The sequence below is a fragment of the Ambystoma mexicanum genome, chromosome 14 (assembly GCF_040938575.1).
Source record: "Ambystoma mexicanum isolate Mex_15411 chromosome 14, UKY_AmexF1_1, whole genome shotgun sequence".
NCBI lineage: Eukaryota > Metazoa > Chordata > Amphibia > Caudata > Ambystomatidae > Ambystoma > Ambystoma mexicanum.
In genome coordinates, this window is record NC_090940.1 from 662,491,141 (window position 1) to 662,518,399 (window position 27,259).

Genomic DNA, 27,259 nt, shown 5'->3' on the forward strand with positions numbered 1-27,259 from the left:
GGATGGGAATATGGAAGTAGGCATCCTCCAAATCCAACGACGACAGGAAATTGCCCTCCTCCAGCTGACCCAGGACGTGTTGGAGGGTGACCATCCGGAACTTCTGTGCCTTGATGAATTTGTTCAGTCGTCGTAGGTCCAGGATGGGACGCCATCCTCCCGTCTTCTTCTTCACGAGGAGGTATCTTGAGTAAACTCCGGAGCCCCAAAGCCTCCTTGGGACGAGCTCGATGGCGCCCTTCCTGAGCATCGCCTTTACCTCCAAGAGAAGTTGAGGGACGTGATGTTCTTTCCTGGCCACAGGGGGGACGCGCGGGCACCTCTTTAGAAACTCGAGCGCGTGACCCTGGGCTAGGGCGTCCAGCACCCAACGGTCGGTGGAGATGGACTCCCATACGCTGACGAAGCTCGCCAGCCGGCCTCCCACCGGGGTGCTTCGGTGGGGGCCCGACCCCACGGCCGGTTCAGTCCTGCTTCGACGAGGCTTTGCCGCCTTGACCTCCTTGGCGACGACGGCGGGGTCCGCCTGACTTGCCTCGTCCCCTGTAAGCTTCCTGCGACGACGAACGGGCCGCTTGACGGTAGGTGGAAAATCCGCCGCCGGAACCTTTGGAGGCACCCTGTTTGCCTCCGCCGCTCCGAAAGGGCGGCTGCCGTTGCTGGAGAACCCCAAGAGCCCGGGCCGTCTCCGTGTGCCTTGATGGCTTGAAAGGAATCGTCCACTGTTTTCCCAAACAGGTTGTTTCCGTCGAACGGCATGTCCAAGACTCTGGTCTGCACGTCCTGACGGAAGTCAGTAGCCTAGAGACATCCACGCCGCCTAAGGCACACGCCGTTGCCCAACTGGCGAAATCCAGTGCCAGCGATGGTCCGACGCCACCTCTCCTTCCTGCAAGATCTCTAGGGCATCCGCCCTCTTGTCGTCCGGTAGGAAGTCCAGCTGGGGGGCCAGTTTGTACCACAACTCCCTGTCGTAGCGGGCTACGATAGCCAAGGCGTTGGCCGCCTATATCGTCGTCGCTGCAGACGAGATGACCCTGCTTTCTTCCTGGCCGCCGCGGAGACGACCGAGTCCGGGGTCGGCTGTGCCCGAAGGCACAAGGGGGCCGCGTCCGGGACCCGGTACTTCTTCTCGTACCGATCCCTTCTAGCCGGCGTCGTGGATGGGTTCTTGAGGAGGGCGAGGCCCTCATCCCAAATATCGTCCAGTAGAGGTACAGAGAGGACCGTCTTCCTCTTGGCCTCGTGCCGTTGATAAAGGAAACCTTCCTTCTTCTCTTCCGGGCAGAGCTGGAAAAGCTCGGATGCCCTGGCGATCATGGAGTGAAACGATCCAATCTCGTCGGGCGGGGAAGCCCGGGTGGGAGGTGACGACGGCAGATCCTCGTCGTAAACCTCGTCGTCCGTACCCAACGCGGCCGTATCAGTCCCCGTATCATCCCCACGAGTCGTGGACGGGGGCACGATGGCTGAAAAGGAGGTGGAGGATGAATCCTTCTCTTAGGGGGAGGGCTCCCAGAAGGGCCTGGCTCTGGGTCCCCCGTCGGGAGCGGTTACTCCGCTGGTGGTAACGGCAGTCTCGTCCTCATCTCAGAGCATAAGGACTGTATAGCCAACAAAATGGCCGCCGAGTTGTCTTGCGGCACTGGTTGAGGGGATTCCAACGGGCGGTCAGGGGCCCCGTCGGCACCCTCGACGTTATCGTCGTTTCCCACGTCGGGGTCCCTCCCGACTGGCTGTCTTCCACGCCAACGCCGTGGCTTAAGACTGCGATCAGCTCTTCCTCAGAGGTTGAGGCCGAATCCACGACGACCTCCTGCCCCCCCTTTTCATTCTCCGTCGGAGGTTTCACGGGGGTCCTGTCGATGGGCATAAAAGAGGACTCCCTCCGCGGTGGCAGGGAGACTCTGAGCCCCGAGGTCACCACCACTGGTGTAGCCTCCACAGGCTGAGCCAGGGCCGCCGCGACAGTATCGATAGAGGGCTTGGCCGGATGGATTAAGGCTTTCACCACCTTAGGTGCGCTCACCGCCTTCTCCTTGGGGGGAGGGTCACTGCCTCGCTCTCCCTCCGATGGGGCCTTGGAGCTCGACCGGGGCCTCTCCAGGAGCTTCGCCGGGTGCTAGGCCTTCCTCTTACCCGAACCAGAGCGTTGGCTCGTGGTCGATGGTGCCGGGGAGGATGCGCCCTGCCTGGCGCCCGTAGAGCCCGACCGTTCGGCGCTCCCGGTGCCAGCGGACTCGCGGTGCTTGGCCTTGTGTTGGACCCCCGTCGCCGGGGCGTCCTCAAAGGTCTTAGAAGACCGCTCGGATTTCTTCTTCTTCTTCTCGCCTGACGGGCTCTTCCCTTCCAGCCAGTTGGCGAGACGTTGATGGCGGTCCTTCATGGTCCGCTCCGACATATTGCCGCAAAACGCACAGTCCTTCTCCACGTGCGTCTTGTCCTCATGTATGCAGTACAGACAAAAGGAGTGTTTGTCCTCCTTAAAGACATTCTGAAGCTGGCATCCAGGGCAGACCCTGAACAGCTTTCCGGGCGTCGAGCTTCCCTTCTCCTGGGCCATGTCCGAGATGGGCCTGAGAAACTTCTGGAGTCCTCCAAAAGCGTGGCTCGACGAAATCTTCACCCTTGAGGGGCGTAGACGAATCCGACACGGGTCCCCGTTGATCGGATCAAGAAACGGTGGAGCTTGAGGCTCTTTTAACCGAAAAATCGAAGTTTTTGAGAAAAAAACGTGAAAAAATAGCACTAACGCTCGAGAGCAATAGCACGAGGATCCCAACACTTGAACGTGCGGTAAAAATCTAAAGATGGCTGCCAGAGGCGGGGCTTAGGTAGAGGGCAGTCATTGGCTGTGGTCAGTATGACGCAGAGATCAGTGATTGGTTACTACTACGAAAGACAGATCAGAAACAAAACTGATACTGGTTTTTTCATTACCGAGGATTCCCAGCATGACGACAGGGAATATTCATGAGCATGTGAATCCATGCCAGACCCCATGCTGGAGAAGAAAGATAACACCATCGGTGTATTACATGAAAAGGGTTCAATATTCTTTTCTCTACACCAGCTGCAAAATTTGTTCCAACGGTAGCTGTATAAAGTCTTTGTTGCTGGCCTTCTAGCTGAAAGCAACACCTCCATGACATCATCTGGGAGATCCCAATCCTTGTATCTCAACCTTTCAGAAACCAAGCGTGAAGGTTGAGGTTTCTGATGTCCAGATGGAGAACCTGACCCCCCTTCTGCGAAAAGATCCTCTTTTTGCAGAAGACGAATCGGAGGACAGATGGACATGTCTAGAAGGTCCGGGCACCACGTTCTCCTGGCCCAATCCGGGCAATTAGGATCATGGCTTTCCGGAATCTTCTCAACCTCCTGATCATTTGAGGAATGACAGGGACTGGAGGAAACGCGTACAGCAGTGGAAACTCCCAGTCCACTACGAACGTGTCCCCCCCAGAGCGCCTCTCGGGGGAAATTCCCTTGAACAAAACTGATTGCACTTTCTGTTGATGCTGGTGGCGAACAGATCCACTTGGGGGGTTCCTCAAAGGGTGCAGATCTCTTGAAGGACTTCCTGAGCTAGCTCCCACCGTGGGAGACTGTGCTCTGCCTGCTGAGAGCATCCACCGTCAAGTTCTTCTCTCCGGCTAGGTGAACTGCCGATAGAGATTCCTTCTTGAATTGCCCAAAACCAGAGCTGCATTGCCTCTCTGCACAGTGGCAATGACCCTACGCCTCCTCTTTTGTTGAGGTAGCACATGGCCACTGTGTTGTCCGTCATTATCAGGACATTCTTTCCCTGTACTGATGAACCTTTCAGCGCTAGTCTGATCACTCTCAGCTCCAACAGGTTGATGTGTAGTGTGGACTCCGATGGAGACCAACAACCGCTGATGGTTAAGTCGTTGGCATGGGCTCCCCACCCCGTGAGTGAGGCATCCGTGACTACTGTTATCTCTGGTCATGGTTGCCAAAACTGTTCTTTCAAGATATTCTCCCGACAGGCCCACCACTGAAGGTCTCGAGCTACTCTGTCCGGAACTTGTAGGAGATCTGACATTCTTCCTGAGAATTGCGACCACTGGGTTCTTAGTGCCCACTGGAGGGATCTCCTTCTCAGGCGAGCCTCTGGCACTAGGAAGATGCAGGATGCCATGAGGCCTAGCAACCTCAAAAAGTCAAAGGCTGGTAGACATTGGGCATTTTGAAACCTGGTGACCATCTGTAAAATATCTTGAGCCCTCACCTCTGGTGGCGAGGCTTTTCCCATGGAAGTGTCCAGGATTGCTCCAATGAACTGGAGTCTCTGTGATGGTATCCAACATTTCCAAGGAACAGAATATGAACCTGAGAAATCCGACTCAGGACTACAGAATAAGTCGGTGTTCTGTGTACCCCTTCACTGCAGAGCGCGGAGGCAAAGACCTACGAGAATTGCGTCCTACACGATCTGGTTAAATTAGAACTTTACCTGACAAAACGGAATACGTTTAACAACACCAGTAAGAAAGAGGAAGAAGCAATGAAAAACCTCCTAAATAATGAACTGATAGTTACTCGCAAAGCAGACAAGGGGGGGAGCTATTGTTCTTCAAAATCGAGAAGACTATGTAATCGATTGTAATAGACAACTCTTAGATCTTAGTTGCTATAAACTCCTCAACCAAAACCCGACGTCCATACTACAAAATCTGATCAACAACAAAGTGGATAAAGCAGAACAAAGAGGATGGGATCACCAAAAAAGAGGCTGACTTCCTCAAAAAGGATAAACCGCGTATACCTCAGTTTTATACACTTCCCAAGATACACAAATCCATGACCAAACCGATGGGTCGTCCAATTGTTTCAGGGGTCAATTCAGTATTAGAACACCTGTCGAAATTTGCAGACACCTTCCTCCAACCTATGGTTCGCAAAATGGCATCCTACATTCAAGATACTACACAAATAATAAAAGAAATGGAAGAATTACCTTTTGACCCTAATGTTGAAATCTTATTGGGGTTAGATGTGGTAGCAATCTAGACCAGCATTCCGCAGAGGACATCCATCGAAATGTTGGAAAAAAACTTCTTTCAGATCATGAAGTTGGTACTACACCCATCTCCTTCATCCTCTCGTGTGCAGAAATGAGCCTAATTGAAAACGACTTCCATTTCAATGGCAAATTTTTCCAGCAAATACATGGCACGGCCATGGGGGCCACTCTAGCCCCGAGTGTGTCAAACCTCTATATGGAAGCCTTCGAGATCAACAAAATCATGAAAACAACAAACCCGTTCTTCAAACATATACGTATCTGGCGAAGGTACATCAATGACATCCTTGTAATTTGGTCTGGCCCGAAAACAATCCTTGAAGAGTTTCTGGTGTGGATAAACAGTCAAGACAGATACCTGAAGTTTACATCCAACTACAGCATGAGTGAACTTGTATTCTTAGATATTACCATCACGGTTGACCCCAGGAAGAACTGCATCTTTGTTAAACCTTACAATAAACCGACAGACAGAAATTCGCTGCTACATTATAGTAGCTCACATCCTAGACATGTAAGGGACAACCTCCCCCTGGGCCAATTTTTGAGGCTCAAAAGTAATAGTTCCAAGAAGGAAGATTTCAACGAATAAGCTGTCAAGATGCAGGACAAACTTCATCAAAGAGGATATCCACATAAGACAATCAGGAAAGCTCTCAAAAGAGCAAACAACAACAATCAGGAGTCCCTATTGGAATACAAAGAACGCTCAGAAAACAAGAAAGATCCTAAACTAATTTTCGTAAACACCTTCAGCAATATGTCTAACGACATTAAAAAGATAAATTTGAAGAACTGGCCGATCCTTGAAAAAGGAGAGACACCGGTACCTAGACCTGTCGTTGCGTTTAAACGCAGCAAAACTCTGAAAGAACAAGTGACCAGGAACGATGTGCTGCTCAGAGCTAAACCTATCACAAGCCTGTCTCAATTATGGGGTCTCCCGAAAATTGTGGGCCATTACCCATGTGGCCAGTGTGTATACTGCAAATATACAACAAAGAGTGCAGAAGTAAACATAGGGCTTAAATCGAAATGGCAACAAAAATCACACACCAATTGCAACTCCACCTTGGTAATCTATGCCATTTGGTGCCCTTGTGAAAAAATCTATATTGGCAAAACAGACCGGAAGGTGAAACTCCGCATTGGTGAACACAAGAGTTGCCTTAAGAACCGAATTAAAAATGCCCCCATCGTCGAACACTGGATAGAACACCAGCACACTTTGGAAGATCTGAAATGGACAATATTGTATAAACTGACTCCCAGTATGGATTCCAACAGGGATAAAACGATCCTTTTAAAAAAAGAACAACAACTTATTTTTTTAACCAATAGCTCCAGGACTGGCCTTAATGAGAAAATGGATTGGAATCTGCAACATCCCTATTCCAATACCAGCATGTAATGCAACCGAATATTAAAAGCTGTTTTTTTTGTCTCACCACCCACGTGTGTGTTTTGACAGCTTTCCTCCTGAAGGGGGTCCGCCTCTCGAGTGCGCGGGTGGTTTGAATGGCCATTGAATATGGAAACAGAAGAGGGACCCGTTACATTTAGGGACCATCAGCTAGAGGTACTAGCTTCACGTATGCCTCTACCATAGGACACGTGACCATTTGAATCACGTGATACGCAAGACTTTCGGAGACACGTCTTGTTAGGTATATAAAACATGATTTCTTGCGCAGACTCCAGCAACGGCACTGCGAGCAAGGACTGAAATTCACTGGAGTACACATACTATGCGGTAAGACTCCGAACTATGGGCACGAGTAATAGTTAGATGAGAAACTTGTAGCCGTGTATACTATTCGAATACGGACTTGATATAATGCCAAATGTAGTACTGTATCTAATGAGCAATTACAGCTACCCATTTCTTGTTGCCCTTGCAATTGCCCTTGCACTGCAACGCTGACTTACCCCTCTCGCATACTAATTCGAACCTCGTTAAGCTTTGTTTTGGCGTAGGAGGTTCTGAGACGAGATCTTCTTAAACGCCTTGTGGTCACCCAATATGCTTTCCTTTGCTTTTGTTTGTTCACGAACTGTTAAACGGCACTCGTAGCATTTGAACAGCTACGTACTAACAAAGGTTCGTCACAGGACACTAACCCCAAGTCCGTATAACATAGAGAAAGATTCAACACCATGGCTTCTTCCTTTTCGCAACCACGATTACATAAATAATGGTAAGCAACGTATTTCAACACTGAGTGCTTAAATTTCAAATTGGCTAAAAAACATATTGACAGAGATGCTTCTTGTTTCGCCTCGCCCTTTTGATGTAGAATAACCAACGGTGCTCTGTGTAGTCCCAGACTTTAAACTCATGGAATTAAAGACCGACTAAATTTGGATGCTTTAACGTATACTCCTTTGTGAACTTCCATTTTTTGATGTAAGTGATGATTCTCACTTTGAGCTCTAACACTTTGATGCACGAATAGGTCCTAAAGATCCTTTCACTTCACTTATTTCTGCTTTAGCATGTATATCTAGCAGTGTATTCCGTTTATATTCTACCCTCTACAGTGTTGCTACTATGGCTTTGTCGGTGCTTCAATCTGAGTGTCACCTCCTCCCCTTCTCTCTAGACCATTTAAAGTGATATATTTAGCATTGTAGGCAACTATATCATTTGTTGACCATTATTTATAAATCAGGTCGACTTTTAATGTTCATTCTCTCCTATTTATTAGAAGAATGCATTAACAGGGCATGCTTCATTCTGTACCCTGATCTGTTCCCCTTTCAGGTTTAGAGTCCCTCTCTTGATGTTGAGTCTCAGACAAATTCTTGGACCATTCACAGGACAAGAAGATTTTGGACTATCAATTTACATTAATATGTGCTGAAAGCTATCACAATTGTTGTTGTGTGCTTGTTATTTTTATCGTGTATGACTCTGCAATAATTTGATTGTAGGTGTTATTAGGTGATCTCTACCCTCACTAATATTATTAGTGGGTTATTATTTTTTTGGTTTTGGTAGATGGCAAACTACCCCTGATGAATTTCTGTTTACTTTGCCTACACACACGTTCAGAAAGAAACATGTTGGGAAATTGATGAATGAATGAATATGTCTGAAACTTGAATTAGAATGAATGTAGTGAGCGATTAGGTTGATTCTGGTGACATCTGCACAACACTACCCCAGAGTGATATCAATTTTCTTTCGCTCCTGGTTTACACACTGCTTATTATTTCTTGGTATTTGTGGTGATTACTCTATGTTTTTTTGTTTATTCTGCTGTTTTACTTCCTAATTGTGAAGAGGTACATGTTACCAACATTTATGGTTATTGAAGTCTTTTAAATGCTTTACTATGAACTAAATCATAGTTTCTTAATAATGCTGAAAAATTAATAAATGACTTTTTTGTAAACTTGTTTGGAATTTAATCATTAACTGGTGACTAATGCTGCAAGCATTGGGACACTATTTGAAAAGGGATCAAATCAAGCCCCTTGGCACTGTTTTGTGTGTTGTTTTAGGCTTTGCCTACATAGTATAGAGGTTGTGCCAAAAAGAAGGCTCATAATCCTCTTACCTCCCCATAGGTGGATGTTAAGGAGATGTTAGGATTCTGAAGGAGTGGTATTGGAGGTGAGGAGGTGTGGGATTGAGGTGGGGGGTGCATGGAATGCATGTTGGCAGAGTTGACGATGATGGTGTGACACCTGGAGCTCTGGACGAGTGCGTGAATGCTAGTGCAGGGGTCAAAGGGGTTTTAGCAGGGACAGAGAGGACGGAGGTTGGGGGGGGGGGGGGAGTACATGCGTGAATGTCCAAAGGAATAAGTCTGCTGTCCAAAACTAACCTAACCGACCCTACCACTATGAAAACTAACTTAGATCAGGAGAGTGACTCCCTTCTGAAGGTACTTCTAGTACTAGTCTATAGGACTCTTTCAATTAGCCTCTTGTGATTTCCTGAATCAGTCCCTCTAACTCTTCAAAGGGACTAATAATTCTACTCCCCTCCTTGGGCAATCCCTTTTGGAGATTTTATTATTCTTTCCTTCTTGCTTGCTTCCTTTCTTTAAAAGGTACAATACAAAATGAAACAGCCATAATCATAAAATAACATCATATATCTTAAAACAGTGGATAACAAAATCCTTAGCCAGTAGCTTTCCCAAGCACGCAGACGGGCTAAAAATGTATCCAAACAATAACATTCTCTCATTAAAAATAGATCTTAAAAAGATTGAAACTGCTAAAACAGATGCGGGCGAGGTGTCACCTTTTAAAGCTCGAACGGCAGACAACACTGTGGGCGAGTCTAGCGGACTCCAAACCGGGATGTGCCAACACACCTGTTAGGGAGAATTCTCAGAAATGTGCTAATTCCTCTCTGCCTTAGAGACCCCCAGCAGCAACTTTGGTGGATTTTAAGGACTTGATCTTTTAACCTGGAGTGGCTGAGACCTTTTTGCCCACTTTCTCATGTATTTTAATGTGATTTTTAACACTTTCTTTTTGGTTATGGAGTCTGACAAACTCCATAGGCATCATCTTTTACATTGTGTCAAACAGCACCTTCAGTGCAGTGGCACAGGGAAATCTCATATTTCCCAAGGTTTGAATACCTTCTCTTGGTTAGACTACTGCTTCCAAGAGCAGTGAAGTGAAATTGACATTACTTACATTTGTAACTTTCTAGATCCAGCACTCACCATCTTACAGTAGGGTGCTGGAGGGGTTACCTAGTATAACCTTTGTCTAGTTTCTCATGTAACATTTTTATTTTACCCTTTCCTCGATGAATGGCTGGTGGCAGTGGTTTACTTTTTACTACCATTGTTTTTATTACCGTGCGGCCACGGTAAAGCACCCAAGGGTGCAATTTTTGTCAAAATGGCCCCAGTCTTATTTTTTCACCATTTCTTTTACTCTGCGCGCCAAACCAGGTTTGGTCCCTTTGTTTTATCTTTGGCGGGATTCATGAGCTCAGCCCGTTTCAGGCTCCAGGGTGTCTGGCGGGGGCAGGAAGTGCGGGAGGTGCCTGAAACTCCCTATGCTTAATCCCCTAGGAGACAGGAATGCACTCTTAGGTGATTGGCTGGCTGGCTGTCCGCCAAGGACAGCCACCCTGCTGGGTGACTAACAGCTAGGCTGGAATTAATGGGAGACAATGCGTCATAAAAGTGAAGTCTTTTTGGCTTGGAAGGCAGAGTCGCCCACTGGACTAAGGAATCCGAAGAACAACTTGGAAGGGGATGCCCGATGCAACTCCTGGACCGTTGGTTTGCCCGGTAAAGCCCTGCTGCATTGCTGAAGCTCCAAATTCGTATCGACAGAGAAGCCCTGCAAGGATAACTACTCTCCTTGAGTTGGTGGGACCAATCAACTCCAAAGTAAGCTACCTGGACATCCTCTCGAAGCTGGTTGAATTTCCACTGCAGTCTCTGCTGGAACCAAATAGCCAGGGAGAGGAACACCAGATTGTGTGTGTTGCTTTAAGCTGGTCAAAAGCTCCAGGAAGATCCTTCCCGACTCCCAAGAAGCAGGGCTGACCGAGCCTGAGCCACCCCAACAGAGTGCTGGACCCCAGATGCAAGGACAGCCCATCTCGACAGCCAGGAACCGCAGTGTTGCTATTGGCGGTAGACGCGAGGAGCTGAAACACTGAAGTGCCACTTGTTTCAAGATTGCCGGTTGTGGTCGGTGACCATCCCATTGCAGTGCAGAAGTCCCCAGAAGTCCTCCCTCTTGTCCCCATGACTGAGGCACAAGAACACCAGGATCTGCAGAGCTGCACAGGAACAGAAGCCATCTGCTGCACTTTTCTTCAACCTAAAGGTACTGTACAGTCTAAGAGACCTTACCTCCTGTGGTGCCACCTTGCTTGATCTCAGTTGAGACTTCTCGGTTGCTCTTGTAGAGTTGCTTTCATTTTCTACCACCCACAGGCCTAACAGCTTGTGACCCTACATTTGATTCTACTTTTGCTACAAAGATTTCTAAAACATTGTGCAAGACTTTTACTTACCTGCAAGAAGTGTTTCCGCTCACCTTCACTTTTGCTAACTTAACATTGGCTGGCCTGGCTCCGTGAATGACTTCTCTCCTCTGCTTATGTGATTTGCCTTCCCTCCAGGAAAGGGCTAACTGACTTTGCTTTTTTTTTATTTAAAGTACTTACCTGATTAAGAATAATTGTGTGAACGCCTGTCTTATTCTGAAATCTCTTTTCTTTGACACTCCTCTCAATTACATTCTAAATGCAACAGTGATATCAATGTCCACAACACACTAGCTATTGAAGTCAGGTGTAGGTAGTGTGTGTTAGCCATCCCAAATGGGTATTTGCTGATTTAGAAAACTAAGAGATTATTTTTTAGGTGTATTTGTGTGTTGCTTTATATTGCTCCCTTCTGAAGAAGGCTTATTCAAACTGACGGTTTAATAATTGTGTAATCAAGAAACCTTGTGTGCAAGAGTTTATTTGAATACTTGTCACTGTGAATCTCTGTGCAACTCCCCTACAGCTCACATTGACCCCTCTTGAGATAAGCCTGGCTACTTTAGTGCACCCAAAGGGTTTTGCATACAGTCTTGCCCAACAGCACCCTAGCCCGGCAATGTGCCAGACAGAAAAAGAGATGTGCCTCCTATTCACGCCCTTTGCTGCAAAAAGTACATAAAGTTGTGTAACGAGACCCATTCTTCCACTTGGCAGACAAGTAAGCCAATGGGAGTGTGCTTAATCAGAACTTTGCAAACCAGCTTTTACATTTCATAGACATTTGAAGGTCCAAATATACTTCCGGACCCCAAACGTGCTTGAGATGTAAATTAGCCCCAGCTTTTCTCCCCCGACAGGCAATTGTCAATCATCCTACTCCAAGCCCACTCTCTATATGTATTCTTGACCACTGCTTTATAACCTCTGCCTAAGCTTGTGGAGTCGCCCCATAAATCCCCTAACCCAATGTTAAAAAGCATAATTCTTACGTACCTAAACCAAGGAAGCTTCCTTATGCCTGGTAATGATAGCGCCTCCAAATCTTCTATATTATTCCAGATCCACAACCAGTATAACAATGGCTGTGTCATAATGGCATATTGGATTTCTATAAGAACAGATTCACAGGACACCCGCGTTGACGGGGCCCTCAAGGGTAAACCAAGCAAAGACTTCAGAAATCTATTTTCAGCTATCTGGATGGAGGTACAATCATCTGCCCCCCACAATTCGGCCCCATAAATTACCCCTGGGATTGTCCACGCCCGATAGATCTTGAGGGGCACAGTAAGGACCTGGCAATCTAGACGTGTTAGTAGATTCCTAATAAGCCCACACTGGCACAAATGCGATAGCAAGCTTTTCTACCCAAGTATGCCATTTCAGTTTGTTCGAAAAGATCAACCCCAAGTACCTATAGGAATCCACAGAATCCAGCAGCTGGCTCTTTAAATTAAAGTTCACTCGTGCATGGGCCTTTTTCCCCACTGCAAGCGCACTGCATGGTTTTAGTTTTAGAAAAGTTAATGCAGAGGCCTTTTGCGGCACAATTTATTAAAAACATCCAGCTGGTGATGCAGGTCCACCAGGGTTTTTGACAGTAAAACTGTGCCAAACGCGAACAAAAGGCTTATGTTTCGCAAACTTGGGGCATCCCTAGAAGCTTCTAAAAATGCGGGCACTATACTATTAATATATAATAGAAACAACAATGGGGCCGCAACGCAGCACTGCCCAATCCCGATGCCAATAGATACTCGATAGGAAAGCTCGACGAAAGGCCCCACCGTATCCGTGCTGAGTTGATAGAGTATAAAGATTTCATGCCATTTCCCAGAGACGAGGGAATGTCCCTCTCCTCCAGAACGGACCACAATGAGTCCCTCGGCACGGTGTCAAATGCCGATTCTAAATCAACAAATGCCAAATACTGGCATTGCGAGTTAAGGAGCACATATTTACGGCATATGACGTCTAGTCTCATCGCCTGATCTAATGTGGAGATCCCTGCTCTGAAGCCCACCTGCACATGAGAATGAATGCCTTCCCTGGCAACCCAATCTTCCAAATGGTGCAAAATCACCCTGGAATAAAGTTTTGCCAATGAATCGATCAAAGAAATAGGCCTATAGTTACAATTCAGGTCCCGTTGCCTTCCTCCAGCTGCTCGGTGGCAGGTTACTAAAAAAGAAACCATTAAAAAATTAAGGTAACTATAACATGGGTTCACTTTTAAAAAGGTCGATAGGAATGCAATCCGGCCCGGGGGCCTTTCCCTTTCTTACTTTAGACAAAGCTCGTCTTACTTCTTGAGCTGTAATCGGGTCAACCACATCCTCGTTAGGAGGAAAAGTGGACAGCAATGTCTGACCCGTCTCCTCCCTGCTATGCAGCACAGACCGTCCCACAGCATCCAAGCAGGTGTTCCGTGCAGCGCAAGCATGCTCTGGCTTTATCTTTCTCTTCACCAAATGACAAAACTCCTTGGAGTCATTTGACCCAGCAGCCTTACCAAGGGCTATCCAGATGTTTCTACTCTGTTCACTCTTCTTTTTGGCTAACATGAGTTTATAGTCATGTCTAAGTTTTGTGACCACCCCTGGGGTAACAACCACCCCACGCTGTTGAGCAAGGCCGCCTGAGCCACCGGACATTCACGATCATACCAACCGAAGCACTTGCCTTTGTCCGGGAGTTGGAAGACACCTTTTCTTAGTGACAAACGGAGACAGTCTCTTCGCCATCAATACAAAAAAAATCAACATGTGATGAAAGAGTGTCTCGACATAGGCCACCAAAACTGGTAACAAAGTCTCAGATTTGAGCCTGAAAAACGGCTGATGGCGGTTGTGGGCATCTCCGACAGTTTAAAGGCTGGGGAAGTGTGCTATCTGGTAAAGAAGGCAGCCTACTCTGGCGCTATATGAAACCAAACAATCCACCAACGGATCATGGTCGCTTTCGGCTCTAAGACCTTGAATGAAACCAACGCATCCCATTGGGAGACAGGGACAAAAATAGAATCAATATGACTCCCTTTGTTCTATGTACGAAAGGTAATTTGAGCCGGAGAATCTTCCACAAACCTCTCATTTCAAGCTCTTAAACCATAACCATACAGCTGGCTAAACCCTGCTCACTAAGGGATAAGAACGCATACTGCGGGGGGCCAGTGGCCACGGGATTCCCCACAACTAATCTTCCATAGTAAGCTTCAACGTGCACTAAGCGCCTCCAATTGACAGTTAAAATCACCCAGCACAAATAAGTGGCAATTAGAGGAAGCTTTGGTGGATAGTGCAAGCTTATTCAAAGCCAGCTCCAAATGCTTAATGGCACTCTGGTTTTTGCCTCAGGTATTAGTTTAAAAAGAATACAGGCGGACCATTCATGAACTTGCACGCCAGCAGATCAGGCGAGCCCACATCCCAAACTTTACATGTAGCCTTAATGCTAACATGAATCCAAATCAATAACCCCCCCTTGCAGCGGCCCCTTGGGGATCTAACAGCTAGTATAAAGAAAGACTGATAATTGGACATGTGCACCTGCACAAGGGAGCACGTCTCCTGAATACATATGACCCTGTAGCTATTTAATGGGGCATGCCAATCAGGATCTAAATGTTTATTGGCAAGCCCATTAATATTCCACAATAGCACTGTGACACTATCGACTGTGCTCTTGCCCTTAGAACCACCCACTAAAGGCCTGGTCAGGGCCAACACTTCCTCCAAAACTTTGTCGGCTGTGGTATCGCCAACTAGTGCTAGCCCAGACTCAGTAACAAAAACGACCCCCTCCCTTAGGACCCGCAAGTGATATGATAGGTTATGTATAACACACTTAATACCCAGAGGTTTCTAAGCGCGGACCCGGGCAGCGAACTTGTGGTGCTCCGTGTCGTCTTGTTTCCAAGACCAGCATGTTGTCTGTGAGCTATCCTCCTGGGACATCAAAGCTGATATCAAACTCTAGGCGGTGGGGACACCCTCATGCATTGATATGTGTCCAAAGCACCTCTAGAGATGGCTACATATGGAACCTTTAGAGCCACCTCTGGGGTTTCTTTTAGAACATCTATGATCCTGGTGGCTGGCATCAGCGTATACTTTGAAATTACTATTTCTTTGGTAGACTTCCCCTCCTGCGCAATTCTAGTTCAGTTCTTATGGTCTATTTGACTTTGCACATATCTCAAATGAATAGTTCCTCTCCGTCAGTGGTTTCTGCCTCCTTGCAGTGTCTCGGTCTCTCGATGCCTAACTAAATTGCTGATTTAAGCCTGCAGTGTTCTCAGCAATGGTGTGTGGGCTGGCTGTCCACCATGGATCCCTTGTGGTCTCACCACCATCTTCCTCCTTTTGTGTTCTATCGCTCAGTATTTGCTGTGGCTCCGACGTCCCATTCTTCAGTTTCATGCCAGTTTGAAACTCGCAGGCTTCCTGGCGTCGGCTTATTCTAGGTCCCTGTAGCTCCCCTCGGTGTCCCTCCCACCCCACGCCCTCTTCCTGCTTTCCCTTCCCTCCCACCTCCCGACCTGCCCCCCTGCTCCGATTGGGCCATTGGCTCGTGTTGCCAGGGTCTAGCGACCCCAATGTGCACCGGCTCCTCTGTTACCAGCGAGGAAGCGCAGTGAGTGTACCTTTTTTGTGCGCCTTCTCTGTGCCCATTTTTAAAGTAAAGAAGCCCCCTAGGCCCCCGTAGTTCCCCTTCGCCATCCCTCTCCCACCCCACACCCTCTTCCTGCTTTCCCTTCCCTCCTGCCTCCTGACCAGCCCCCCCCCCTGCTCTGATTGGGCCTTTGGCCCGGGTTGCCAGGGTCTAGCGACCCCAGTGTGCACTGGCTCCTCTGTTACCAGCGAGGAAGTGCAGTGAGTGCACCTTTTCTGTGTGTCATCTCTGTGCCCAATTTTTAATTAAAGAAGCTCCCTAGGCTCCCGTAGCTCCCCTCGCCGTCCCTCTGCCACCCCACACCATCTTCCTGCTTTCCCTTCCCTCGCGCCTCCCGACCCAGCCACCCTGCTCCGATTGGGCCTTTGCCCGTGTTGCCCAAGCCATAACTGACCTTCACAGGGCAGCCCTCTTCCCGTGCAGCCCCTGCAGCAGAGGGCCCAAGGCAAAGGGTAGCTCCAACAGAGGTGGCTCCAGACGGTGTCGGGGGTGTCAATGGGGGAAGCCAGTGGCCAGCCATCAACCATCAACTACAAGGACCAGTAAGGTAGGAGTAGCCTGGGTCAGGAGTAGAGCAACCACTCTACCCTAGAATCCTAGCCACTTAGCAAACCAATATAAAACAGTGTGACTATTTCCCATTGCCTCCCTTGCTCCCAAACCGTCAAGACAGACAAAATCTAGCTGTGTTTATCATTGTACTCAACTGACCCGTTAGGCGTAGGCCTCTCTCCCACTATACAGGAATCTTAAATCTAGCTGTGTTTAGTATTGTATTGTACTCTCCCACCATACAGGAATATCAAATCTAGCTGTGTTTTTTTATCATCCAATATCTCAATTCAATTGACACTCAAATCTAACTGTGTTTAGTATTGTACTCCACTGACCTCTTAGGCGTAGGCGTAATACCTAATAACCCTGACAGTGCACCCATAGGAAACAATACCGACCCATCGACAAAGGACAGACAGAGCCGGACGGCTTCCAAGTGCATCAAGACTAAAGAGAAGACAATGCATTACTTACCGTAAAAGCATCAGAAATAGAAGAAATGTCCCACGACCCCACTCTCCCTACTGTCTTAGGCCGGCGAGGCCAGGCCACGTGTTCGGCAGCGCCGAAGGATCTCCTCGGTCTAAGTCACTGCCGTCAAAGTTCTTACTCAGCGGTGAAACAACTTCGCAGCTTCGACGTCGAAGGAGGGATCTAATGTAATGTATTTAATAATAGATAACGACCAAAGGGTCGAGCAAATGTTTTCGCAATTTCTCTCGAGGAGTTCCGCGTTAAGGCGACCAATATCTGGGCAGAAAAACAATCTGAGGGACCTCGATGCGTGAGGGATTGTGGGTACAATGCACGTCACTATAGGGATAGTGTTACAGACAGGCCTTGTCGACGTCCCCTTTTCGACTACGAATACAAAATACAATACTCTGCAGTGACCACTGGATGTCAGACTATGCACAGCATGTGATTCTAAGCGGATTAACAAACATCAGAAACATCAATATGTGCTTGCACAATCATCACCAAGGACAGTTTACCCTACTACCTCTGCACCGTGAACCAAAATGCCCCGACACAGAAAGGGACGTACAGAAAGAGAAGATCGTGCAACAATGGCCACAAACACACAATACCAACAGCACCCAGCAGAAGCAGCCTCAAATGCAAACCACCCCACCAAACACAGTCACCACCAGAACAATCTATGTAAGAGAAAAATCCTTATATCTTACACCCTACCTCGTTACAACTACTGAGCCTCGATACCCCAACAACACCGGAATGTTGACACACACAAATAATCCCCTGAAACACCCGGAAAAAAGACGGAACCACCCAAAAAGAGAGTGGAATGATACCAATCCCCTCACCCCATACATTACAAGAACAGAGGGGCACCATCGATGCCCACCATATACCAGACACGACAACTAAGCCTTGGTAAACAACAACCCTACCATTAACCTAAAAGACCGATTCAAAGAAGAAGAAGCCGTCAATGATCTTCAACCAATCGCCATCACTGGAGAAGCGCCACGCTTAAACGGTCATGCTATCAACCAAGTGGACCGCTTCGATGAATAAGCAGCCATCACTGTTCTTCATCCAACCAACACCACTACTACAGAAACACCATGACTGGACAACTACAAACCAGAACAAGAAACAATAACCTAACATTATCGCAAGAGAATCCACTGTAATTTAATAAATGCAAGGTCAATGTCCAAACACTCAACTGAAATATACAACATCAGACGGAGGCATCGACATCCTATTTGTAACCGAAATATGGCTAGACAACTAAAAGATCACCCTCAACAACTGCCTGAAAACTACAAAATGTATCCAAGCAAACAGAAAAACCAAAAGAGGGTGGGGGAGGGGGGACTTGCAATCATACACAAGGAACAATTGGCTATCAAACTGGAAGATCCATTAAACATCGATAAATGTGAATCCTTAATACTGAGTCTATCAGTAAACCCAAAAACGAACCTGAAATTCATACTGATACACAGACCACCAACCTGCGATGCAACCTTTGTAGACGCCTTCACGGAAGCAATCACCATCCTAGCCATCGAGCACAATCATCTTATCATCCTCGGAGATTTCAACATATGGTTCGATGAAGAAACCACAACCACACAAAAATCCTTAACCGCCCAACTAGCAGCAATGAATCTACAACTAGACAAAGGAACAACACACTCAGCAGGCCATAAACGTGATGCAATCTTCACCAACAATAAACTCATTAAAACGGCAACCCCAATTCAAATACTGTGGGGTGACCACCTCAATATCCCATTTATAATCACAATGGCCATTCCAATAAACAAGCAACAAGACAAACCACCGGTCACCATGAAAAGAAATTGGAGAACCATCGAAAATTCCAACCTAACTGAACTCCTGGGACTCAGCAAACCACAAGCAACAATTATGGAAGAAGTAGACCTGGACAAAAAAGTAGCCTTACTCCACACCTGGATCGTAACAACCCTAGATGACATCGCCAAAGAAAAACCTTTCACTCCCTCACGAAAAAACACCATGGCAAAATGGATCACCCCGCTACTTAGCGCCATAAAAAGAAAAAAAAAGAAAACTAGAATCAGAATGGAGGACCAACAACAACACTGCAAACAAACTGAAATGTCTGCAACAGATCCGCTCATACAAAAAAGAAATACAAAAAGCAAAGAGGAAACACTACGACAGCTGAATCTTCAAAGCGCAAAACACCCAAAAAGAACTCCTCAAAAATCATAAATGAAATAAAAACCCAACCGGGATGCAACACACCAACCCCATCGATGAAACTATGCAATGACCTAGGAGAACACTTCAAAAATAAGATCACTACCATCCAATAAACCATACAAAGCAGACCACGCGATCATACCATAGACACCACACATCCTCACGAGGAACACACTAAAACTACGAAGCTTTCCCGAAATATCAGTGGAGCCTTTCGTCGAACTGGTCAATCAAAGCAACCAATCAGGCTGTACGGAAGACCCTTGCCCCCAGGACATATACAAATCAATCCTAAAACAAGGAAATCTCATGGAATACCATAGAAACGTCCTCAACCTTTCAAGCTCAACAGGTAAAGTACCACAGGCTTTTAAATCGGTGTACATCAGGCCGCTACTCAAAGACACAGCAGGAAACTTAGAGGACTTATTCAACTACAGACCCATCTCCAATATCCTGTACATAGCCAAACTGCTAGAAACTTACGTTTACAAAACAATCCAAGAATTCATAGAAGAGCACTGCCTACTAGACAAGGCCCAAGTTAGATTCAGAGCAATGAGAGGAACAGAATCAGCTCTCCTCTCAATATGGGACGACCTAAAAACAAACGCAGACTCGGACAACAGCACCGCCCTGATAATCCTTGACTTATCCGCAGCATTTGACACTGTCAACCATGACATCCTCATAACGTGATTAGAAGGATTGGAAATAACAGACACTGCCCTACTAGGGATCAAATCCTTCCTAACAAACAGAACAGAACATAAACCATTTGGATGAAACCTTTTAAATTTAACCCAAGACACTGCGCATGCGGAGTACCACAAGGCTCATCCTTCTCCCTGCTCTTATTCAACATCTACCTATATCTATTAATCAAAATCAAAGGACATTACCTCCCCTGCTACAACTATGCCGACGACACACAAATCTTCAAAATACAAGACGCCAGAGAAGAAAACACAACACTAGAGAATTGCCTCCGGGATATCTTCAATTGAATGAACTTTCAAAATCAACCCAGGTAAAACTGAGATAATGATGGTCACAAAAAACAGGAGACATCAACTACATCCCCTGGCTAAAAGAACTTGGCACGACCCCAACGCCACCGTCGATTGTAAAAAACCTAGCGGTCCTGATTGACAACAACCTCACCCTAGAGCAACAAGTAAACCCTCTACTCAAGAAATGCTTCTTTCTCCTAAGAGCGGCAAACTCTTACCATCATCGCGCTGGTCATGTACAAAGTAGATTATGCCAATAGCCTATACCTGTGCATGCCTGAAAGACTTCTAAAAAAAAAAAAACTGCAACGCATACAAAATGCGGTTGCCAGACTCCTGCTCATACTACCACGGTGAGAACCCACCACACCTGCGCTAAAAATTTCGCACGGTCTACCAAAAAAACAGCGAATAAAATTCAAATCCATGTGCATCACGCACAGAGCTATACACAACCAAGGTACAGAATTCCTGAGAGACAAACTACGCCTACACCAGCCGACAAGAACGCTCAGATCAAGCAACGACATATACCTAGAACCAAAACCCTATAACAAAACAAAACTTGGAGGATCATCGTTTTCTCACCAGACACGGGAAAACATTAAATGACTTATCAGCGATGAATAAAGAGACCCACCTGGGCCCCCACCAAACAACTTATCAGAATGCACCCCACGACAGTCCATAAAACATCGAGAGAGTCACAAGAGGAGGACACTACAGACCGAACACATGGTCAGACCAAGACAAAACCACTTAGTCGACTCACCCACAGCATCACGGCACGTCCCACACCGAAAATTCAAGCAGACATATTCACTTAGATGGTAGAGTAAGAGGAAACCCCTACGCCTTCTCCGACACCCAAGGGGAGAACAGACACTCCAACCTCACTATACATAGTTCACTAGATTACAACAGTAGACATAGTACATTAGAACACAACAGGGAATGCGTTGCGCCAAAACAGACTGTCAGGTGTGGGCCTCTCTCTCCCCTTCCGGGACTCTCGATTCTAGATGTGTTTTAGGACTGCTCCGAATTATCCAATTGTCTCTCAAATCCAGTGAAGTAAGTTACTCTACTCAGTTGCTCAGTTGGGCAGAGGTCTCTCCGCCACTGGGCGGGTCTCTCAAGTTTAGCCGTTTTCGCACCAGGCAGGATTCAAGAAACCCAGACATTCAGCCATACTGTGATTAGCTGCAAAACATTGAACCCATTAACCAAAAAAATCTCTAAGCTTTCTACATACTTATCTCACTCAAATTAACACAACCCCCTCTCGCACCGCAATCCATTCACCACACCGCTACAACAGATAAACCGCACCAACAGCACACAAGGACTGACATTGCCCCGATACGCGCACCAAAAGCTCAGCACCCGGTGTATACCAAGTTGAAGCTGCCAACCGAACACCACTCCTCTCACTATCCTACTCTCTCTTCACCCTACTAACTCATCCGACCTTCTCGTTTGCAAATCCGCCAGAGCGCCTGGGGACTGTTAGGGAGAATTCTCATGCTATGGCTAATTTCCCTTACCTAGTAATTCCCTCAGCAGCTTTGCTGGATTTCTGGAGTTTATTTTTCCACCTGGTAAGAGTGTGAGTTTTTCCCCCACTATTCCCTGTGTTTTGCTGTTTGTATTTCAACTGTTTTTGTGATTGTGGACTCTGGAGTACACCACTTCAGCAGCCCCACTCTTTGTTACACAGCACCTTCAGTGCAGTGACACAGGGTTGTCTTTTAGACTTCCAACCGACTCCATTTTCTGGGGCTGACTACTGTCCCCCAGAAAAGGGTAAAGATGCCGTTAACTTAACATAGTCACTTTTAACCACAGATCCAGTACACCACATCCTATATGGATTATTGGAAAGGGTCAATTCTTAGCCTTTTTTATCTGTGCCTCTTGGAGCATTGTATCGCTCCCTTAACATTAAGACTTGGCTGGTGGCAGTGTTATCTACCCTAATTTTCCTACCGTGATTAGATTACATAACGTGGTACAGTTTTAGGCTATTTTAGTAGCCTCAAACTTTAAACCCGCTTGCCCAAATACTTTTTATTTTGGCTCCGGTTGGGTTTTATCGCCATTTCTTTTTGTCAACATCCTTCTTGGGTCTTTCTTTGCGCGGCAAACCAGGTTTGCCTCCTCTGTTCGCCGACCATTGGCGGGCTTCTGACAAGAAGCCCTCCTTTGGCGTCTGGGTGTTTAGGTGGGCTGAATGTGAGGGAGGGGTGTAGTCACCCCCTGCACAGGGTCTCCTTGGAGACCCAAGTCGCACTCTGTGTTGATTGGCTGAGGTGGTTGTCTGGGCTGGACAACCCACCTACTGAGTGATTGACAGCCAGGCTGTGTGAATGGGGGATTTTGGCATAAAAGGCAGGACTCTTGGGCTAGAAGGCAGAGTCGCCACTGGAACTGCAAAGAACCGAAGAGAAGCGGAGAAGAAGATGGCTGCTGCAACCCCGGATCCCGGTGAAGCCCTGCTGCAGTCCTGAGCTATCTACACTTCAACGACAAGAGAAGATCCAATCCGGAGTCTTCTTCCCTTGAGCCTGGTGGGATCAACCAGCTCACCCTTTCTTCAGTCAGAGAATCCTCTCCTGGGTCAAAATCACTGCTGTGCCGTAGTGGTCCGGATATCCATCAGAAGAGCCCACTCCTGATTTAAAGGAGCGCACCTTTTATTCATTGTTGTCTTTTTCGCTGCTGCTGGCCTCATCCCTGGTTAGTGCAGTTCGCTCCAGACGACGTCCTTCTTGTCCCCACGACTGAAGCCACAGGAACCGTGAGTCTGCAGGAACTACCAGGAACAACTGCCGTGGCACCAGCTTTCTCCAACGGAATAAGGTACTGTGCACATTTGGTCATTCTCTCCGACTGACCAGCCGGAATCGGGGTGAACCCTTTTCCTCCACGAAGATTTGTTCTGTCTTCCCTCCCTCTTATAACGTTTCCTTCCATCTGACAATATCTAAGTTCTCTTGGCATCTCAAATCTCGAACTGTTCAACGTGTGATCCTCGGCAACTGAGCATCTGCTCCACTGATACTAGTGCAGGCCTATTGACTTTAACCTGTATCTTTGAACAAGTCCTCCGAGTCCCTTGCCTTGACAAAAGTATTGCTGTGATTTTTAACCCCTTTTCCCCTTGTTTGAAATTCTAAAGTACAAAGTGCGTTTTAACTTCGTGGGCATTTCTATCCGCGGGTACGTGTTAGTATCGCAACACCGGTCTGTCAAGTCCTAATGTACTTACCTTGAATTTGCTGGAACAAGTGGAAGTGGTTGTGTGTGGTGTATTTTAAGTGTGGTTTTGAATTTATAGAAGTGAAGAGATGGTTTAAAATAAATGTACTTATATTTTTTACCTGAAACCTTGAGTCAGTGTTTGCTTGAGTCGCAGTAATTGTAGTCCTTTGTGTAATCTCTACTACTTTTGCTCTTGAGATAAGTCTGGCTGCTCCGCTACTGCTAACACTTTAACATAGTAGTACAGGCTTGTACCAAAAGTGAACTTCTATTACCAGTTGTAGTTTTAATTGTGTGTAGTGGTCCCTTAGGGCACTGCACAGGATTCTGCCTAACAGGGACCAACGCCATTGGTGACGGTGCGCTGTACAAATATCTTTAACATTGAACATTTCTCTATCTTCTGGTGTTATGCAGCTCGGGCACTGCTGAGGAGAAAAGAAAGCCTAATGCCTGATGAAGCGGGCATAATACAATCAAAAAGAACCAAATAACACATAACGGAAATAACGGCAATGGGTAAATAACACATATGGTCAGACATCATTTAAGTAATATCAGACTGTTTTGTTAGAAACATATGCGAGAACATGTAATTTATGGCAGGTAATTTCATGCAAGAGATGCTGACAGCATAATCAAAAACATTCGGCGAATGCCAAAGACAATTTGTAAACAGTGCAAAATGAGCAATCGAAGTTTGATACCTCAGCGTATTGTTGCTTCCCTAAAGTGTCACATGTTCCTACAACAACATACATGTGAACTGAACTAAAAAATGAGAACGGTGACTTGACAAACATACAGGACAGGGTTATCAGTGTACACTGAAATATGAAGTGAAATCTACTCAAAAGATGACGAGTCCACTGCGTGCTGCATGAAACAGGTTAAGTTTGTAATAACTGCTCAGTGAAACCAAGCAGGTAAGTAACCCTTGTAAGTTGCGTCCACTAAAGAGCTTGCGTTTCGGCTCTAGAAAATGTCCTCATTCCATCAGGACACGAGCCCAGCCCTCTTCAGGGCGAAGGAAAGCATGTGTGGACAGCAAACAGGGATGCACTGAATCGAAGGTGACAGCTTTGAACCCCCGCTGTGTTTGTGCTGAAGAAAGAGATAAGTTCTATTGCAGTAAATCTAATCTCGCCCAAAAAGTGAATGATACTTATTTGTACTACAAAAAATTATTTAAAGAAAAAGAGTACCTGTCTGTACAGTCTAAGCACATTTTTTGAAATATTGAGGCATCGTGGTTCCAGGGGACAATTTCGACTGTAATCCACCATCAAATCTGTCACAGCGGAAGGGCACACAGGAGCCGTGCCTAGGTATGCATTCCTCTCCCTCTGCTCAGGTGTTAGGCAGCTCCGGGCCTTCTAGCTTCCTCTCCACTTTGCTTGTTCAATACATCCTATTCAACGTACTCGTCCCAGTGGATTGGTTATCTCGATTTACAGGGACATTCTTTTTCTAGTGATAATGATATCTGTTAAGTGTTCCTCCTCCCAGTCTTCATCTTTAAAAGTATCTGGTGTTTTAGAGCATCCTGTGTACGTCACAGTGTGCACAGTTTTAGGGAGTTCCTCACAGGAATGGGAGTCCAAGTCCCCTGAGGGGGAAGTCTCTCCTGGTGAGGTCCCACTTGCCTCTACCCCTAGGGAGGGTATTGTGAGTGGGCTCACCCCCCTACCCTCACATAGGGGATTAGGGTGGAGGTTGGCCTGTGAGGAGAAGGGGCGAATTTCCTCGATTCGTCACACTGGTCACAACTCTATTGTGTGATTACTTGACAACTAACACTGTTCAAGTTCTAAACACGATTTCAAACACACTATTATAGCGTAAACATGAAGGTAATCTCCGGTTTACAATAGAAAGGCAGCACTCTGTTAGAACAATAACCACATTTCAGAAACTGGTCAACACAATGTAGGAGTACAGATTTAAATTTAGCGGCTCCCATTCTGGATTTGGGTAATCAATGGATGTTTTGAGATGCTCTTATCTTGGTATAATTTTTGCCATACTAGCTTCATTCTTTCAAAAGCAGTTATTGGGAATGAGTAATACTGTACACACTCACTCTTAGGTCTGTTCCAGGTCATGCATCACATACATGCAGCATGTGGCACTGGTGCCACTGGTTGCAGCACAGGAATGCAGCAGGGCAGCTGCAGTCAAGGGGCAGACACCTGCCTGAATTTTATGCCCATTTTTGTTTTTTGTATGCAATTAACGGCAAAATTATAGGTAATAAAATGGCCGGGCAGGGTGCTTACTACTTGTCCTGAGAGAATAGTTAGACAGGACTTGTAAGTTTAACTCAAAGTTTCCTTGCTGAACATCACCCTACAGCTAATTCATGCCACAGAGGCTCGGTGTTCAAGCGTGACCCCAAAGCCAGTAAGCTCAGTTCTACTGGCAACTGCTATTTCAACTTACAAATATTGAAAACACAAACACAATTCCTAACACAAAGAGTTGTTGTGATGTAGTCAAATCAATTGCAATAGAACACAGTTGTCCTGCATCTGTCAAGGAATGGTGTTCAAAGTAGTGTGACACGACATTGATGAAAGTCTGGAAATAACAACTCTACTCACCTTTTCCGTAAAGTGGATTCACAAACTTTCACCACCCGGATGATCTCTTTTATAGTTCGCCGAAAATCGTGCATCCTGGACGCTACCAGTAGGGCTGCAAAGAAATAAAGCACTGTCAGTCAAACCCATCTCCCTTCGCTGCACATAGCTCAATGCAATACCCTCCAAAAGAGTTTAAGGCAAACTGACCACACAAACAGAGAAACTACAAAGAGCTGAAGTAGAGAACATGGTGGACTGGACAAAATTCCAAACAGAAAATTGGATCTCAGCAATCAAATCAGACCAAAACAGAATGTGGCTCCATTGTAATAAGGGAGGCTCAGGAGCACCAGCGAAAGCTTGAAACCATGGCTCTTGCAGGAACAAGGGGTCTTCACAGCCACTGTCATATATTTTCCCAAAGTCAGAGGGAATCTTCAACATGATACCCAGGTGAGTGCCCACATCCTTCTGTTGGCGAGTATTATAGCACAGTGGATGGCAGCAGATTAAACTGTGCTTCCTACATGAATAAAGCATCCACACTCAAGTGAGCAAACCTCTGGGGAGAGAGGATAGTCGCATACAAGAAGAAACGCAAGCGCAACCTCTGATCCATCCCTTCATTAATTCATCCTTTCATCAAGAACAGCTGCACAAAATGGAACAAGGCTGCTATGCCAAGCAAAGGCTCGGAAGGGTCTGCCTAGTGAACCTGGCTTCAGAAGCCATCGGAAGGGTCTGCCTGGTGAACCTGGCATCAGAAGCCATCAGAAGGGTCATCGGAAGGGTCTGCCTGGTGAACCAGGCTTCAGAAGCCATCAGAAGGGTCTGCCTGGTGAACCAGGCTTCAGAGGCCATCGGAAGGGTCAGCCTGGTGAACCTGGCATCAGAAGCCATTGGAAGGGTCTGCCTAGTGAACCTGGCTTCAGAAGCCATCGGCGGGGTCTGCCTAGTGAACCTGGCTTCAGAAGCCATCAGAAGGGTCAGCCTGGTGAACCTGGCATCAGAAGCAATCGGAAGGGTCTGCCGGTAAACCAGGCTTCAGAAGCCATCAGAAGGGTCATTGGAAGGGTCTGCCTAGTGAACCTGGCTTCAGAAGCCATCCGCAGGGTCTGCCTAGTGAACCTGGCTTCAGAAGCCATCCGCAGGGTCTGCCTGGTAAACCATGCTTCAGAAGCCATCGGAAGGGTGTGCCTGGTGAACCAGGCTTCAGAAGCCCTCAGAAGGGTCATCGGAAGGGTCAGCCTGGTGAACCTGGCTTCAGAAGCCATTGGCAGGATCAGCCTGGTGAACCTGGATTCAGAAGCCATCGGCAGGGTCTGCTTGGTGAACCTGGCTTCAGAAGCCATCGGCAGGGTCAGCCTGGTGAACCTGGCTTCAGAAGCCATTGGCAGGGTCAGCCTGG

General features: G+C 46.8%; 1 protein-coding gene across 4 annotated transcripts in view; it reads right to left on the reverse strand.

Annotated features, from left to right (window-relative positions):
* The window catches only part of BRF1 (BRF1 general transcription factor IIIB subunit), a 1,105,609-nt gene that overhangs the window by 543,251 nt on the left and 535,099 nt on the right, over positions 1–27,259 (reverse strand). For all 4 annotated transcript variants that reach the window (XM_069638202.1, XM_069638201.1, XM_069638205.1 and 1 more), the window contains one exon: positions 25,870–25,963. In XM_069638202.1, the coding sequence (XP_069494303.1) occupies positions 25,870–25,963 (94 nt within the window). The remainder of the gene's footprint in view (positions 1–25,869; positions 25,964–27,259) is intronic.